The 18,772-nt window shown below is 50.5% G+C and overlaps 1 protein-coding gene across 1 annotated transcript; it reads left to right on the plus strand.

The window, feature by feature from the left end:
- Window positions 1-3,074: 3,074 nt before the first annotated feature.
- Window positions 3,075-5,638, plus strand: MYOD1 (myogenic differentiation 1). The gene is made up of 3 exons (XM_003818216.6): window positions 3,075-3,916; window positions 4,406-4,484; window positions 4,757-5,638. The coding sequence occupies exons 1-3, from the start codon at window positions 3,287-3,289 to the stop codon at window positions 5,008-5,010; spliced, it is 963 nt and encodes a 320-aa protein (XP_003818264.1). The 5' UTR covers window positions 3,075-3,286; the 3' UTR covers window positions 5,011-5,638.
- Window positions 5,639-18,772: the final 13,134 nt, after the last annotated feature.

Consider the following 18,772-nt stretch of genomic DNA (forward strand, 5'->3'; position numbering starts at 1 on the left):
GGTGTAGTAGGAGACACAGGCTGAGGCTAGCTCATGCAGGGCCTGATAGGCCAGGGGATGGAGATGAGATTTTACTCTAAATGCAAGAAGCTGCTGGGGAGTTTGAAGCAGGAGGATGGCATAATCCCATTTACATTGTAAAGGTCTACTCAGGCTGCTATGTAACCAATGGATTATACTGAGGCTACAGAGGAAGTGAGGAGGGCAGCCAGGTTATTGTGGTCATCCAGAGCAGCAGTGTGACAGCTTAGTCCAGGATGGTGACACTAGGGATGGACAGACTTGAGACAGGTCTTAGAGGTAGAATGGACAGCTCTTCCTCATACTCAGACCTCTCCTTGGGAATTCCAGCCTCAAAAATCCCCCTGCCTAATCCACACTTCCATCTGGATATCCGATATGCATTTCAAATTTTGCCCAAACCTGGACACTTAATCTACCACTCACAAACCTAGTCTTCCCAACTCCATTCTTGCAGAAGTCATCCTTAGCTCCTTGCTTATCTCACTTCCCACATGCAATCATGAGTAAATACTGCTAGCTCCATCTTGAAAACATATATCTAGAATTCAACCACCACTTTTCACCAGCTCCACTCACTGGGATTATTGCAATAGCCTCCTAATTGGTCTCCCTCCTTCTGCCCTTTCCCTCCAGTAACCAGCATGCTCCTGTTAAAATGTAAATCAGATAGTGATATTCTTCTCTTCTGCTCAAGCCCTCCAGTGAGATGGCTCAAGCCATCTCAGAATATAATCCTGTTTCTCTCTCTCTCAGCCCATTTCCCACTATCTCTTTTACTCACCCTGCTGCAGACATATGAGCCTCCTTGCCATACTTTGAATCTGCCAAACACGGTCCTGCCTCAGGACTTTTGCACATGCTTATCCCTCTATCTGGCCCTACATATCTCCAGGTATCTGCTTCCAATTCTCTTCATTCAGGTCTCTGCTCAAATGTAGCAGAGAGGCCTTCTCTAATCACTCCATAATCTTCATCACTGTGTCTCCCTGCCTTGCTTTTTCTTCATAAAGCTTCTAACCTCCTGGCATCACATACTTCCTTGTTTATTTGTTCATTGTCTATCACCCTGCTTACATTGACAATGTAAGTGCCATGTAAGCAGAGTCTTGGTTTTGTTCATTGCTCTAGCCCCACACTTGGACTGGTACCTGCCACATAATGGATACCTAACAATATGTGGATTTCTGGGTGACCCCCTGCAGCTTGGGTGGGGTGACGCCAGGACTTTGCTGCCTCTGCCAGGATTTAGAGTTACTGTCACTGCTGCTCCATGATGTAGACTTTACTGAATGAACAAATACAGGTGGGCCCTATGGAGTAAAGCGAGGTGAGTACTTCATGAAGGGAGACCTTCAGCACCACTACCAGCAGCAGAGAAGTGAAGAAGTTAGGACCCCAACAGAGCCCTCTGAGTTTTGTGGGAAGGGAGGACTTCTTAGGGCCCGGAACGGCCAGCTAGAATGCCTTCCAGAAGTTAGTGGGAAAGGCACAAAGATCACTCCTGCTTAAATTTCTGGTTTCCAGGAGGGGAGATCCAGGCAGGGATGTATGGCCAACAGAGATTCCTAGCCAGAGTGCTGAGAGGACTGTGTGAACTGCAGATTCAGGAAGAGGCTGAGAGACCCCCATGGGGGTGGCCGGTATGCTGAGGCTTGTATGGGAGCCAGATATCCCACATCCCATGGGGTGGTTGCCTCCTCCTGTTTCCAGCCTTTCCAGTGAGGCTGCAGGAAAGAGACACAGCTAAGGCCTGGAGACTCTTGGGACTCCGTCAGGGCATGGTGCCACAGATGAGTTGTAAGCCTGCGGGACACAGCATCCAACTCTGAAAGCCCCTTGCTCGAATAACCCTACATCACCGCCTGAGGGCTTCCATATCCTTGGTCTCTTCAGACTCTCATCCCCACCACAATTACTCCAAGAAATTACTGTCATCCCCAAATCTATAACTGGAAACTGAGGCTCAGGAAGGAGACATGACTTCCACAAAATCACACAGTTGGGAAACTCTGGAGTCTGGTCTCAACTGGTCTGCAAACCGCACTCTCGGAGACTTCAGGTGAGATGAGGTCAGGTTCTCAGGCCAGGTCCTGAAGTTTGACACCTTGGCGAAATGCACTTTCCTTGACTCAGCACCGCGAGTGAGGCGGAGCCAAGCCCCGAGCAGAAGGGTTTTCTTCCCAGCTGAAGAGGCAGCTCAGCCTAGACCCCAGGCATGGCACTGGACACCCCTGCTGTGGAAACGTGCAGATTTAGATGGAGGGGATTCCTAACCTGGGCAGGATCCGAGTTTGGAGAGATTGGCGCGAAGCTTTAGCAGCAATCCCCGATTCCTGTACAACCATAGCTGGGTTTCTAAGCGTCTAGGGAAGAAGGACTGGGCCCACGACCTGCTGAGCAACTCCCAGGTCGGGGACTGGCGGAATATCAGAGCCTCTACCAACCGTTTGTCTCGGGCTCGCCCACTTCAACTCTCGGGGTCTCTCTGCCTGTTGTTGCACTCGTGCGTTTCTCTGCCCCTGACGCTCTAAGCTTTCTGCTTTCTGCGTGTCTCTCAGCCTCTTTCGGTCCCTCTTTCACGGTCTCACTCCTCAGCTCTGTGCCCCCAATGCCTTGCCTCTCTCCAAATCTCTCACGACCTGATTTCTACAGCCGCTCTACCCATGGGTCCCCCACAAATCAGGGGACAGAGGAGTATTGAAAGTCAGCTCAGAGGTGAGCGCGCGCAGCCAGCGTTTCCCGCGGATACAGCAGTCGGGTGTTGGAGAGGTTTCGAAAGGGCGTGCCGGAGAGCCAAGTGCAGCCGCCTAGGGCTGCCGGTCGCTCCCTCCCTCCCTGCCCAGTAGGGGACCGAGCGCGCACGCCAGTGTGGAGGGGCGGGCTGGCTGGCCAGTCTGCGGGCCCCTGCGGCCACCCCGGGGACCCCCCCCCAAGCCCCGCCCCGCAGTGTTCCTATTGGCCTCGGGCTCCCCCTCCCCCAGCTGCCCGCCTGGGCTCCGGGGCGTTTAGGCTACTACGGATAAATAGCCCAGGGCGCCTGGCGAGAAGCTAGGGGTGAGGAAGCCCTGGGGCGCTGCCGCCGCTTTCCTTAACCACAAATCAGGCCAGACAGGAGAGGGAGGGGTGGGGGACAGTGGGTGGGCATTCAGACTTCCAGCACTTTGCTATCTACAGCCGGGGCTCCCGAGCGGCAGAAAGTTCCGGCCACTCTCTGCCGCTTGGGTTGGGCGAAGCCAGGACCGTGCCGCGCCACCGCCAGGATATGGAGCTACTGTCGCCACCGCTCCGCGACGTAGACCTGACGGCCCCCGACGGCTCTCTCTGCTCCTTTGCCACAACGGACGACTTCTATGACGACCCGTGTTTCGACTCCCCGGACCTGCGCTTCTTCGAAGACCTGGACCCGCGCCTGATGCACGTGGGCGCGCTCCTGAAACCCGAAGAGCACTCGCACTTCCCCGCGGCGGTGCACCCGGCCCCGGGCGCACGTGAGGACGAGCATGTGCGCGCGCCCAGCGGGCACCACCAGGCGGGTCGCTGCCTACTGTGGGCCTGCAAGGCGTGCAAGCGCAAGACCACCAACGCCGACCGCCGCAAGGCCGCCACCATGCGCGAGCGGCGCCGCCTGAGCAAAGTAAATGAGGCCTTTGAGACACTCAAGCGCTGCACGTCGAGCAATCCAAACCAGCGGTTGCCCAAGGTGGAGATCCTGCGCAACGCCATCCGCTATATCGAGGGCCTGCAGGCTCTGCTGCGCGACCAGGACGCCGCGCCCCCTGGCGCCGCAGCCACCTTCTATGCGCCGGGCCCGCTGCCCCCGGGCCGCGGCGGCGAGCACTACAGCGGCGACTCCGACGCGTCCAGCCCGCGCTCCAACTGCTCCGACGGCATGGTAAGGCCGGGACCCCAGGAAGTGAGGAAGTTAGGACGGAGCTCGGGATATCAGGGACGCGTTTCCGAGAGCGGGAAGCTGGCCTTGCGGGAGGTTTGGGCCAGGATCCTTCCCGAGAGAGGGGACCCCCTTGTCCTGGGCAGCTGTCACTGGGGTAGCCTGTTTTGGAAGTGTGCGGGCAAGCGTTCGAGCTGCCCCATTGGGGGCGCTATTAGAACACTGCAGCGCGAACGTGAAGATCTTTTTCTCTACTTATCCCTACTTCCAAAATGTAAATTTGCGCCCCTTGGTGACTGTCCGCCCTTGGTTTGGCCCTGCATGTTGCAGACCTCATCTCCTACCCACCCGTAATTACCCCCCCAACCAGGACAGGTCTGGGCCCGGAACTAGAGCCTTAGGCTAGAGTTAGGGAGGGGGCGGCTACAGGAATTGGTGTTCGGGCCTCGAGCCGTCCCGCGGGCCTGACTCAGTCGCCCTTGCTGTTTGCAGATGGACTACAGCGGCCCCCCGAGCGGCGCCCGGCGGCGGAACTGCTACGAAGGCGCCTACTACAACGAGGCGCCCAGCGGTGGGTATTCCGGGCCTCTCCCTGCTCGCTCCTCCTCCTTCATGGAGCTGTCCTGGCCTCTATCTAGGACGCTCCCACCCCCACTCACACACGCCTATGTCCTGGGAAGTGGTGCAGGAGATGAAATACTAAGCAAGTAGCTCCCTCTCTTTTAGATTGTCCCGGACTCTAACAAGTCCTCAGTTTCCAATCTGTCTCAAAGTACTGGGCCCGGGGGTGGGAGGCTTGTCGCGGCCCCACCCCTGCTTACTAACCGAGCCCTCCCCGAGCAGAACCCAGGCCCGGGAAGAGTGCGGCGGTGTCGAGCCTAGACTGCCTGTCCAGCATCGTGGAGCGCATCTCCACCGAGAGCCCTGCGGCGCCCGCCCTCCTGCTGGCCGACGTGCCTTCTGAGTCGCCTCCACGCAGGCAAGAGGCTGCCGCCCCCAGCGAGGGAGAGAGCAGCGGCGACCCCACCCAGTCACCGGACGCCGCCCCGCAGTGCCCTGCGGGTGCGAACCCCAACCCGATATACCAGGTGCTCTGAGGGGATGGTGGCCGCCCACCCGCCCGAGGGATGGTGCCCCTAGGGTCCCTCGCGCCCAAAAGATTGAACTTAAATGCCCCCCTCCCAACAGCGCTTTAAAAGCGACCTCTCTTGAGGTAGGAGAGGCGGGAGAACTGAAGTTTCCGCCCCCGCCCCACAGGGCAAGGACACAGCGCGGTTTTTTCCACGCAGCACCCTTCTCGGAGACCCATTGCGATGGCCGCTCCGTGTTCCTCGGTGGGCCAGAGCTGAACCTTGAGGGGCTAGGTTCAGCTTTCTCGCGCCCTCCCCCATGGGGGTGAGACCCTCGCAGACCTAAGCCCCGCCCCGGGATGCACCGGTTATTTGGGGGGGCGTGAGACCCAGTGCACTCCGGTCCCAAATGTAGCAGGTGTAACCGTAACCCACCCCCAACCCGTTTCCCGGTTCAGGACCACTTTTTGTAATACTTTTGTAATCTATTCCTGTAAATAAGAGTTGCTTTGCCAGAGCAGGAGCCCCTGGGGCTGTATTTATCTCTGAGGCATGGTGTGTGGTGCTACAGGGAATTTGTACGTTTATACCGCAGGCGGGCGAGCCGCGGGCGCTCGCTCAGGTGATCAAAATAAAGGCGCTAATTTATACCGCCGTGGCTCCGGCTTTCCCTGGACATGGGTGGGGGATCCGGAGGAAAATCCGCAAACTGGGCCAGCTGTCCCTCAGCGACGCCTGTAGGCGGCAGGCGGATTGCAAGGAGGAAGCCTGCTGCCTGGGGAAGGAAGGAGGGGTGCAAATTTCTCCAGTACGTGGGGAAGTTCCTCTGACCTTGACTACATTACTACACACGTCCGTGGCTCTTATGGAAGGGTACACAGGTTGATATGAGTATTTTTTAAACCCATGTCTGAGCTCGCCCCCTAGATATTCTGATTTAATGTTTCTGCCCCAGATATCCAGGGCCAGGTATTGGTATTTTTTTCCAAAAGCTCCCCAAGTGATTCTGAAGTTCATTCAAGGCTGAGAATCATCCCCTCCATATAAAGTGAGTGAACCCAGGTGTGATAACCAGAAGAACCACAGGAAGGTTGTGGCCCAGGCATCACTTGGGAGCCTCGTTGGGTATAGGGGATGTGATAGGGTGCCCACAGCATTCTGAGGAAAATCTAAATGCGTGTAGACATGTGCTGTAAGCTCCCTGGCACTTACAGCCCATTAGTAATAGGTGTAACTGCAAAGAGATAGCATAGAAGGCCAGACAGGCACAGACACCTCTACCCAGCACCTAGAGCATCCCGACACTATCAGATTCCATAAGACGACAGGAGCCCGGATCCTGTGAGCAGAGCGGCATGTGGGCCAGCATCATCACAGATGGCATAGGTACTCTTCATCAGGCTATAAACTCTCTGAGAGCAGAGGAGGGGGCATTTATTTAGCCTGAGTGTTGGGGAGGGCTTCCCGGAAGAGTTGTCATTTGAGCTCTGTCTTAAGAAACAAGAGTAGACAATGTACTCACAATGCACACACACACACGCACACACACACACAGGTACCTGTGCCCTCCCCTGGGTCCAAGGCCCCTGAGGGATGGTCTGGCAAAGGTTCTTCCCCACTCACATACCATCTCCCCACCCCCAACACACGCGTGCCATGAGGACCTCAGGACCTCCTACATCCCACCCCATATATGTTGTTCCTGAAAACCCTACAGGCCCACTTTCAAGGGTTTTGTTCGCCAAGTAGGGGGCCCTCAGGAATGCAGGCAAGATGTGATGCCAGAAGGAATATCCTCATTACCTGTCTGAGGATCCATTCTCTGCTCTCCCCAACACAGGGTGCCTAGGGAGCTGCCCAGAGCTGTTGTGTTACGAATGATCCTCCACTTGTCTTCTGGCCACTTCCCCACATGTCCCTTGGGATTCTTTATACCCTTGAGATCCCCTGGGGTCCATTCATGAATTCATTGATTCCACAGATGCCAGGTCTTATGCTGGGTGAAAACAGAGACTGTTGGATGCAGTTCCCGCCCTTGGGAAGCACACAAACATTTGGGTAGGATGGAACCTTTTAGCAGCTGGTTACATCCTGTTGAATTAAGTGCTGTACTGGAGGTGCATGTAGCAGGGGAACGCCATAGAAGCAAAGGGGAAGGTTCCCTAACTATTCTAGGGGAGATATAGACAAACAGGTAAACTTTAATGAGAATCTTGAAGGAGTTGGTCAGGAAAGAGGGGCCAAAGAAAGGGGCTACAAGCTGAGGAAACAGCAGGTGCAAAGATCCAGGGGTGAGAGAAAGAAAACTGCCTTTGTGGAACTGCAGGTGCCCATGGGGAGGGGCCAGAGGAAGATGGAATGGCAGAGGCAGGACCACAGTGGACCTCATCTGGACTTTATCTTGAGGGCAGTAGGGAGCCACACAGGAATTTAAACAGGGGAAGGATACAAATAATTCTGTTATTTTAGAAAGGCCAGTTTGGGCTAGCAGAATAGGTAGGAGAGAACAAGACTTGAGACAGGGAGATCTTTCAGGAAGCCACTGGGGTTGCTTAGAGGAGGTATGACATATCCTGAATTGGCTTGGGCCAAATAATGGGTCAGTGTTGAGGGTACAGCAGAGAACATTGAAGGCACAGTCTCCACCTTCATACAGCTTAAAATCCACTGGGGAAGTAACCGTGAGATGAAGAACCAAGTGAATAAATGCAATGTTATAAATGATGAGAAACACCGTAAGGAAAGGCAACAGGTGTAAGCAGAGGTGGTAATGCGGAGTGAGAAGGCAAGCAGGTCGACAGAGGAGGCAGAAGTTCTGCACCAAGGGAAGCAATTCTATACATGAAGAGGGTCCCAGTATCCTAGAGGGGGTCTGTGTGTAATTAGAAAAAAGTACCCCTTCTCTCCTGGGGCATTGCCCTGCACCAGGGATCATGACTAGGCAGGCAGAGAGCAGGCTGGACTTCAGCCCCCACTCACCTCCTCAGCTGGGTGCACTTCTGTAGTGACAACCTGCATAACTTCACAGTGCCTTGTGCGTGTAGGCCCTAGAAAGTGTAGAGAAGGGAGGAGCCTTGGATGACTCCAGGCTCTGATTTGCTTCTGACTTGAGGCCGTGATTTGCTTCTGAGTAAGTGGTGGTGCCATTACACAGATAGGGACCTCAGGAGGAGAAACAGGTACGGTGACACATCTAGTGTAGAATACTTCGTGACAGAAACCTTATTCAAACTAGCCTAAACCCCACAAGAGGGTGTGTTGGAAGTTCACGGGGCAGCTCATATCTGGAAGTAGAGCTATAAGCACCACGGCATCTATGCACCTTGGGAGCTAGAGCTCCTCTCACACTTCTAGGCTGTCCACTTCATGTCTCTGCTTGGCTTCACTCTCTCCTAGTCCATATTGGTTTTCTCCAGAAACTCATGGGTTACCATGGATCTTACCATTAAACCCAGTTAGAAAATTCCCAGCCTTGGCATGGTGGCTCATGCCTGTAATCCCAGCACTTTGAGAGGCTGAGGCAGGCAGATCACGAGGTCAGGGGTTCGAGACCAGCCTGGCCAACATGATAAAACCCCGTCTCTGCTAAAAATACAAAAACTAGTCGGGTGTGGTGGTGCACGCCTATAATCCCAGCTACTCAGGAGGCTGAGGCAGGAGAATTGCTTGAACCCAGGAGGCAGAGGCTGCAGTGAGCTGAGATCATGCCATTGTACTCCAGCTCTGGGCAACAGAGCAAGACTCCATCTTTGTCGGGGCGCGGGTAGGGGGGAGAAAATTCCCAGGGAAGAAGTCTAGTTAGATCAGCATAGGTCATGAGCCAGGATCTGAATCCAGGCAGAGGGCTCCAGAGACTGCACTCTTGGCTGCCTTGCTCTGTGTCTTCTGCAGAGGATGTCAGAAGAGAGGAAGTGAGAAAAGTCAAGAGGGAAGGGAACAGCTGGAGACTGGATCACACCATCGAGGATAGGGTTTGAGGTCCCCTCCTAGCCTGTCCCTTACCTCAGTCCCCTCAAGAGGGGACAACTGGCTGAGCCTGACTTCACTTGCAGTGTAGATGGAACATCCTTTGCTCATGGGGCCATTTTACCTGCATTGGATCTGAGGAAGCACCAGGGCCATGCTCTCCACAGAGACATATGTATATGTCTTTACACATATGTGCTCATACAAAAGCACATGTGTACCCAGAGCACACCATCAGAGGCTGATAGACTGTGAAGACAACAAAGTTTAAGCTTCAGTTCCCCTCTCTCGTATGAGCCCCTTCTAAGGTCCTGGGGGAAACCCTAGAAATATGTCTATATGGTCTAGCTACTTTTTTAATTTGCCAAAGTAAATCACTTTTAACAATTGGTTATGACCATTGTCTCTTTCTGTTCTGACCCTTGTGTTGGGTAGCATTCATGGGGATGTTTGGATCAGTCCTATCTAAAGGTATAAATTTCATTTGGGTTTAATGGAATATATTTTAAATAAATGAAATATAAAACATAAGCAATAATGATGAACAATGATATAAATTTAAATGATTCTGACATTGACAAGATAATTAGAACCACAAAATTTATCTAGATCATGCCAAAAGTGGTTTATTAAAAGAAGAAGATAATTTTCTAATAGATTTATGGAAAAGACTCTTGCATGGTTTAGTAATCCCACCAGTGAATAATGGCAAATTACATGAACACATTGGGAAAAGATTTAAATTTTTTGCTGATCTGTTACAAACTACTGGCATCCACAAAGATAGCATAAAATTCATAATATGCCACTATAACAAGACCTCAACATCATCAACACAATTATTAAAGAAACTTGTCAATTAAAAAATATTTAAAATTAGTCACCACACAAGAAAACTCAAAATGCCTTGAGTTTTTACAGCCCACAGATGAAAGAAACTTGATTGAGGTTTCCTCAAATTTGACATCAATTCTAAAAATGTACATGACATTTCCAATAGACTTGTGAGCCTGAAATTTCCTTAAATTATCAATGGTACAAAACAAGTTTTGATCAACCATGTTGAAGGAAAGACTGAATAATCTCTCTATTCTCTGTATAGAAAATGATATTATAAAACCATTGTCACATGAAGAAGCAATCAAAGAATGTGCAGCCGGATGCGGGTGGAAAGAGGTAGGCAAGACTGAAAAAGACAAGAAAAAGGAGCAAGAGGTGGAAGGTAGATAGAATGAGGAGACGAGGAGGAAGATAAAGGCAAAGATGATGATGTGATAATGATGAAAAAACAAGTTGGTCCTAGCTTCGTTTTTTTTTTTCTCTCATAAGGCATTTGAAACACTCGCACTGCACACAAGTCACTCCTATTTAAAAACATTCGATGAGAGGCTGTGCAATATTTGTTTTTATATTGCACAGGGTCATTTTTGTGTAGTTAGTAACTTATTTTTTTCAGAGAACACATGACAGTGGGTTTTAATTCATGTAGAACTTTCCCAGTAGCAGGGGGAAGTGAGTCCTATGATATGTCAATGGCTACATAATTCCCTGGGATCTAGGCCTGGCTATGTCATTGACCAGCTCTAAGATCTTGGGAATGGGACTTAACCCACCTGGACTTTGGCATTTACTCTGTGGAATAAATTAGTAAATTTAAAAAGTATGTCTCAGTTTTGAAATTATTTCATAATTTGCTTAAAGCATTTCAAAGAAAGAAGAGATTATGAAGCAGATCTCTTACAGATAAGGAAACCGGGACCACAACAAACTGAGAAGCTTATTCTCAGCACAGGCAACTCAATTATAGACTCCTGGTTAACTGGTCCTTCTTTCTTTTACTTTTCCCAATTTTTAAATTAAGATATAACTCACAACCATAAAATTCACCTTTTTAAAATGCATAGTTCAGTGGTTTGTACTATATGCACAAGGCTATGCAACCATCATGACTATCTAATCTCAAAACATGTTCATCACCCCCAAAAGAAACCCATAGGCATTAGCTGTCACTCTTCACTATCCCCTTCTTCCTGCTTGCCCCTGGCAACCGCTAACCTACTTTCTGTCTCTATGGATTTGCCTATTTGGGAAATTTCATATGAAAAGAATCATGTATAAAATTCATAATATGCCACTGTAACTAGACCTCAACAATTAACACCAACATCATGTTTTCAAGCTTCATCTATCTTTTTTTTTTTTGAGACAGTCTCCCTCTGTCACCCAGGCTGGAGTACAGTGGCGTGATCTCAGCTCACTGCAACCTTTACCTCCTGGGTTCAGGCAATTCTTCTGCCTCAGCCTCCCAAGTAACTGGGATTACAGGCACCCACCACCACGCTCGGCTAATTTTTGTATTTTTAGTAGAGATGGGGGTTTCACTATGTTGGCCAGGCTGGTCTTGAACTCCTGACCTCAGGTGATCCCCCCACCTCGGCCTCCGAAAGTGCTGGGATTACAGGTGTGAGCCACCGCACCCAGCCAGTTCATCTATCTTACAGCATGTAGCATACTTCATTCCTTTTTATGCTGAATAATAGTGTATTATACGGATATATCACACTTTTTAAATTCATTCATCTGTTGGTGGTCACGTGGGTTATTTCTACTTCTTAGCTATTAGGAATAATGCTGCTGTGAACATTCAAGTACAAGTGTCTGTGTAAATGTATGCTTTCAATTTTCTTGGGTATGTATCTAAAAGCAGAATTGCTAGCTATATCACAGCTCTATGTTTAAAGTTTTGAGGAACTGTCAAACTTTTCCCCAAAGCAGCTGCACCATTTTATATTCCCATCAGCAACATATAGGGGTTCCAATGTCTCCACATCCTTGACAACATTCTGTTGTTTGTCTTTTTTGTTAGAAGTAGCCTAGTGGGTGTGAAGTGGGTTTTGAGTTGCATTTCTCTAATCACATGTTGAGCATGTTTTCATGTGCATATTGAGTATTTGTATATTTTCTTTGGAGAAATGTCCACTCAAATTCTTTGCCCATTTTAAAATTAGGTTGTCTTTTTGTTGTTGAGTGGTATGGTTTGGCTCTGTGTCCCCACCCAGATCTCACCTAGAATTGTAATCCCCATAATCCCCATGTGTCAAGGGCAGGACCAGGTGGAGGTAGTTGGATCATTGGGAGTGGTTTCCCCCATGCTGTTCTCATGATAGTGAGTTCTCAATGAGATCTGATGGTTTTATAAGTGTCTGATGTTTCCCCTGCTTCCATTCACTACATCCTGCCACCCTGTGAAGAAGGTGCCTGCTTCTCCTTTGCCTTCTGCCATGATTGCAAGTTTCCTGAGGCCTCCTCAGCAATGTGGAACAGTGAGTCAATTAAACCTCTTTCCTTTATAAATTACCCAGTCTTGGGTATTTCTTCATAGCAGTGTGAGAATGGACTAATACATTGAGTTATGAGAGTTCTTTATCTAATCTAGATATCAGACTCTTATCAGATATAGGATTTGCAATTATATCTCCCATTCTGCGAATTCTTTTCACTTCCTTTGAAGCACAAATGTCTATTTTATTTTGATGAGATCCAAGATCCAAGTTATCTACCTGTTCCTTTTTTTTTTTTTTTTTTTTTTTGCTTGTGGTTTTGACATCACATCTAAGAAACGATTACTTACTTCAAGTTCTTCTAAGAGTTATATGACTTTGGCCCTAACATTTAGGAATTTGGTCCATTTAAAATTTTTAATATGGTGTAAGTATGGGATCCAAATTCATTCTTTTGCGTATGAATATACAGTTGTTTCAGCATCATTTATTGAAATGACGATTCTTTCTCCATTGAATTGTCTTGGCACTCTTGTCAAAAATTAATTGACCATAAATGTATGAGTTTATTTCTGTACTCTCAATTCTATTCCATTGATCTATCTATCTATCCTTATGCCAATACCACACAGTCTTGATTATTGTAGTGTGGTAGTTAGTTTTGAAATTGGGAAGCGTGAGTCCTCCAGCTTTACTCTCCTTCTTCAATATTGTTGTGAGTTTTCTGGGTCCCTTGCATTTCATAATGTATCTTTAAGTAGTCCGGTCCAGGAGGTGTTTTCAGTAGCTACTAACTGTGCCTGGTACTACCCGGGACCTACAAATTGGCATAGAAATTTAAAGCAGGGTCTTGTTAGTACACAGAAAAAAATAGTTATATTGGAGGGAAGGTGATGATTTTTAAATTTCCAGTCATCTTTGATGTAGCTTATGTAAAATAAATGTATTAACTAAATATTATTCTGTAATTGCAAAAAAAGTTGCATCTGTTTTTGTTGGCATACTGAATGCTTCCAAATAAATGTAACTTATTTTAAATCATTATATAGGTGTGTCGTGCAGTTAATAACAATATGAAGCTTTTTTTCTGTATTTTTTAATATTTGTAGTATATGTCAGCTTCTTAAAATTTATATTTGGTCTTGAGTCCTTTTCTAAGTCTAAATAAATATTCACTTTTGTATCCAACTTTGTATTTTTTTTTGCTTTCTTTTTTTAAAAGAATGACCCCCAAAACTTCCAGGCTTCAAGCCCTACACACCCTGGACCCACCTCTGCATACTGACCATGCTCACCTGCAGGCTGACACATCCACAGGTGTACACACAAGAGAACTTGCCAGGCTCTCCCTATCAGAGGAGCCGCAGAGGGAAGACCTTTAGGGTAGCCACGAGTCTCCAGCTGCTTCTGGGAGGAGAACTCAGTGTCCTCTGCACAGTCCTGCTGTGAACATGCTTGCAGGAGGGCCTGTACCCACCCAGCCTCCTTACATATATGCACACCTGACCATGTTCACCACAGCCATCATCTCATCTCACACTTCCGCACCTCCCTCCCACAGCCTGCAGGGAGAGGCATCCAGGCCCAGGGAGGGCTAATGCTCTGTCCCCAGGGCCACACTGACACCCTAAGGGACATTGCTGAAGGATGGTAGGAGTCCATGAGGGGGAGGGGGTGTAAGGGCTGGTCACAGAGGGATGAGAAGTGGGCTGGGGAGCCCGAGGGAAGGGATAAAAGGGAAGAAGAGGAAATGAGGTACCATGTCATTTAATCCTTACCAGACATTGGTCCCTTTATGGATAATGAGGAAATAGAAGCCTAGAGAGGGAATGGGACTAGTTGACGCAGCTAGTGAATAGCAAAAATGGGATTTGTAACCAAGTCTGTCTACATCAGTGGTTCTCTCAACCGGAAGAAATTTTACCTCCCAGGGTACATTTGGCAGTGTCTGTAGACCTTTTTGGTGATCACTGCTAGGGAAGAGGCTTCTACCGACACCTAGTGGACAGAGGCCTGCTAACTATCCTGCAATGCACAGTACAGCACCCCGCCCCAACCCTGGCAAAGGATTACATCTGATCCAAGATGTCAACAGTGCAGAAGTTGAGAAACCCTGGTCTAGACACCTTCCAAGAGTATTCTTCACCTTGGCCCCTTTCTGGACTTCCCATGGCCTAAGCCATCTTGGTGCCCCTGCCCCAGAGTTTCCAAGAAGGAACAGCTAGCTGTATACCTCGCTGCAGCTCAGCCCAGGTTACCAGGGTCACTGCTCAACCTACAGATCTGTGGCCAAGGTCGCCAATTTCCCACTACGGCATCTCTGGATTCAATCTTCCCTGACCATTGGAGGCAGGCGGTGTGGTCTAGGGAGGGGATGCCTGCCACCCCCACGGCTTACCATCGGAGCAGGGTTACTATCCTCAAAGCCTTCTCGGTCAATACCCAGCTTAGGTTAGTTCCCAGCCATGGCCACAAGATGGCACCCCAGCCCACCAGGAGGGCTGAGGCTCTGGGCCTGGGAGAGCAGCATGGAGGATGTGCCAACCTGGACAAAAGCCTAGGGGCTGGACTTGGGCCAGTTCCAGAGCTTAGCAGGACCAGACCTAAGGCCTGCAAGTGCCAGGTGGGAAAACATAGGCCAAACTTGGCTTCAGAACTCCCTTCACCTTTTTTTTAGTCCACTCCCAACACCAGCTTATATTCTAGCCTTTCCTACATGAAGCTTACTGAAGGCCAGCAATCCCTTCTTGGGCCTAAACAAGAGAAATTCTAGAACTTAGATGTTAAGGATACAGGAGTTATTATTATTATTTCAATACAACAGTAAAAGCAGAAAACGAGGCACAGAGAAGTGGAGTAACTTGCCCAAGGTCACAGCTAGTCAGTACTGGAGCTGGGATTTGAATCCAGGCAGTCTGGTTTTAAAGTCTGCGCTCTTAGCCACTGAACATACCACACCACAACTGCTCCCACCCCCACCAGCCCCAGCTACCAAAGACCCTCTGGCACCAGACCACAAGCTTTCTTCTGCAAGGGAGGGGCAAATGGCTGCGAATAGGAGGTGCTGCTCCAAAGTGGAAAAGGAGCGAGGTTTTCAGTCTAGCTGGGGGTCTGTCGTTAGTGTTTGCGAGTGAGAAGCTAGGGATTGGTTAGTCATTCTTCCTCCTATTTCCCCCCACACCCTCTACTTCTCTGTTTTCTGGTTTTTGTTTTTTGTTGATTTCTTCTATGTTGCCCTCTTGGTTTTCCTAGGCTGTCTGCAAATGCTAGCATTCTCGCAGTGTGAAGGGGAAGTGAGAGAAGAAAGTCTGATGTCCTGTTCAGGATACACAAGGGAAGCCATTCTTTGGGGCCTGGGCTGGGGGTGTGTCATCAGGGATCAAAGTGAGAATCCTAAAGTGGAACAGTGTGGGGCACATTGGGAACAGCTACCCTCTCCTGCTGGGGAGGCTCCTGTGTCTGAGTTTTCTCTGCTTACCTCTTGGGGGATTTTAGGGTGTAATGGGCTTTAGGGTGCAATGAATACCCTTTCACATTCCTTCTGCCTCCAACCCTGGCCTACCTCCCTCTTTCTAACACATCGTCCAGAGCCCCTAATCACCCAACCTTCTGCCTACCAGGAGCCCCTTGTTTCTCTCTGTCTCTCTGTGCCCCCTCCACAATGGCCTGGGTCACACTGCAGCCCCCTATTAGGACTCGCCATGGCGTAGTGATGGGGCCCTGCACTGATTCCCTAAAAAACCCTGGGTAAGTCCCTCCTCCTGACTTGGTCTCCATTAGGTGTTCCAGACTCCCACAGTCTCTGCCACTTGGGTTCTAGGATCCCAGCCTCTCTCCTAGCCTTTCTCAAATCATCTGGACCTTAGTGAGGATCTACTGTATTCTGGGCACTCTGGAGGGAAGCAAACAAGAAGCCCTCGAGGAGCTGATGGTCCTTTTATGGAGATCAGATGAGCTATGGAGAAGATCAGGAGCCATACTCTGATCCCGTGTGGTTCTGCAGATGAAGAGAGAGGTGAAGTCCTGGAACCCTATGGCTAGCAGAATCCCAGAAGATTCTTGGGTGAGAAGAGGGGCTGGACATCTGGCTAGAAAGAAAGGAAGGTTTGGAGAGGCTGCTTTCTTGTCTCTCCCCATCTTGATTTCTCCCAGCTGTGTGTGTGTGTGTGTGCGTGTGTGTGTGTGTGTGTGTGTGTGTGTATGTGTCTGCCTCTGTGTCCACCTTTTTCTCTTCCTTCTGGATTCTCCATTTCTATTTCATCTTCTACCAATGTTGGGACAGAATTTCCTGAGAACCCATGTCCTGGGGATCTGAATATGGGCCAGGATGGGCCACACCAGGCCGGGCCACACCAGGCCGGGCCACACCAGGCCAGGCTTCCTTGTGGTTAGGAGATGGGGACTCACACTGGTCAGGGTGAAAGGGACACTCAAAATCACTCTCATCCCTGCATTACTCTGAGATTGAAGGGGAAACAGCTCCTATTTAGAGGAATCACACAGATCAATATCTGGAGGGAGGAGGTGCCATGCAGGCCCCAAAATCCAACCCTCTCTTTGTCTCTGCCCAACTCTGCCCATTTCTGACTTAATTTAGCCTCTCTGTCTCTCCCCTTGTCCTATTCCCATCTGTCAATCCTTGCCCTGCCCCTCTCCACCCCTTCAAGCCTTTTACCCACCACACACAGATTTTCCTGTGGCTAGATTGGGATTCCCCTGGCCAAGTAAGGAGAGCGATGTCTGTGGCACAGCTTTGTCCCCAGGCTCACAACAGCATCTGTGGGTCAGGGTAGAGGGACAGCTGTCTGCACAGTTAGAAAGTGCCAGCAGTAATAAGAGCCTCATATCTTCTTAATTAAATCGCCCTTTGCCCAGGCATCCTGTGTTCGATTGGGTTGAGCTGGGATCAATAAGCCTCTTTTCCAGCCCAGCCACCCCTGGAGCCGGGCCTGACCTCCCCAGTCCTGCCTAGGCCCACCTGGCCACCTCTCCAGAAGGCTGGGAGCTTCTCAAGGCCAGAGGCTGGTTCTGATTCATCTCTTGTGTCCTTGTGCCTGGGACGGATCCTGAAACAAGTAAGGAGTAAAGGAGTGATTGCTTTACAGAGTAAACCAAGGCACTAGCAGCAGGCATGGGCCAGGAAGGCTTTGAGGTTCAAACTGGAACTCCCACCCCCAGGACCAACTGTGAAGATGGAGGAATCATAGCAAGCAGCAGCTCCCACCCAGCTCCCAGACATAACACCAGCTTATCACCCAGGGCAGTTGAAGCCCTAGGAAGTGCGGGGTGGGGGTGTCAGTGCTCAGGGAAACTACGAGCAGTTGCTGCTTCTGACCTCTGAGGGCAGAAAGCCCTTTTCTTTTTTTTTTTTTTTTTTTTTTTTTTTTTTTTTTTTTGAGACGGAGTCTCGCTCTGTCGCCCAGGCTGGAGTGCAGTGGCGCGATCTCGGCTCACTGCAAGCTCCGCCTCCCGGGTCCACGCCATTCTCCTGCCTCAGCCTCCCGAGTAGCTGGGACTACAGGCGCCCGCTACCACGCCCGGCTAATTTTTTGTATTTTTAGTAGAGACGGGGTTTCACCGTGTTAGCCAGGATGGTCTCGATCTCCTGACCTCGTGATCCACCCGCCTCGGCCTCCCAAAGTGCTGGGATTACAGGCGTGAGCCACCGCGCCCGGCCAGAATCATAGCAAGCAGCAGCTCCCACCCAGCTCCCAGACATAACACCAGCTTATCACCCAGGGCAGTTGAAGCCCTAGGAAGTGCGGGGTGGGGGTGTCAGTGCTCAGGGAAACTACGAGCAGTTGCTGCTTCTGACCTCTGAGGGCAGAAAGCCCTTTTCATAAGGGGTCTCCACCTAGGGATCCAGGGTTAGTGTGGGAGAGTCCGTGAGCTTGGATGGATGTGGCACTCATGGGAGACTCCCTCTGTCTGAAGCTATAAAGGGCCCAGGGTCAGTAAGGAGTCCAAAGGGGTTAATAGGGGTCCAGGATTGATTGTTAGTGGAGGGCGTAGAGGATACCGTGGTGTGTGTGTGTGTGTGTGTGTGTGTTGGGGTTCATGCAAGACATTACTCATGGAAGGAACATGGGGCCTCCAGGTTCCGGGAGAAGGGTCGGTATTAAAGGATTCCTTGGAGCGGTCAGCACTGGTCCGGGCCAGGGTGTCTCTGATGACAAAACTCCGGGAGAGCTTTGTCTCACCAGGGATCAGATGGTCCCTGGTTTGGAAGGCAAGGGGAGGGTGCCAACGCCCTTCTCACCTCAGTCTGACCCGGGGGCGCGGGCCCAGACGTCTCTCGGAGCCCCCGCCCCTGGAGTGGCGTTCCCCGAGGGCGGACCGTGGGCGGGTCCCCCGGGAGCAGCAGGAGCGGCGCGGGGCGGGCGCCCCCAGCGCCGAGGTTGAGGGAGGCCGGGCTCGGTGCGGGGCTGGGAGGGGGGCGCGGAATCAGGGCTTTTTAGGACCCAGCGCGGCGCCTTCCTCCGGGGGCGAGTGCGGCTGCGCGCGCCGTGTGCCCGTGTCCGGAGAGCGGCGGGCTGGACGCG

The sequence above is a fragment of the Pan paniscus genome, chromosome 9 (assembly GCF_029289425.2).
Source record: "Pan paniscus chromosome 9, NHGRI_mPanPan1-v2.0_pri, whole genome shotgun sequence".
Classification (NCBI taxonomy): Eukaryota; Metazoa; Chordata; class Mammalia; order Primates; family Hominidae; genus Pan; species Pan paniscus.

Coding starts and splice junctions, on each gene's coding strand:
- MYOD1 (XM_003818216.6), top strand. CDS start 3,287: ATGGAGCTACTGTCGCCACCGCTCCGCGACGTAGACCTGACGGCCCCC. Junction 3,917..4,405: donor CCAACTGCTCCGACGGCATG/GTAAGGCCGGGA, acceptor TGCTGTTTGCAG/ATGGACTACAGCGGCCCCCC. Junction 4,485..4,756: donor CTACAACGAGGCGCCCAGCG/GTGGGTATTCCG, acceptor CTCCCCGAGCAG/AACCCAGGCCCGGGAAGAGT.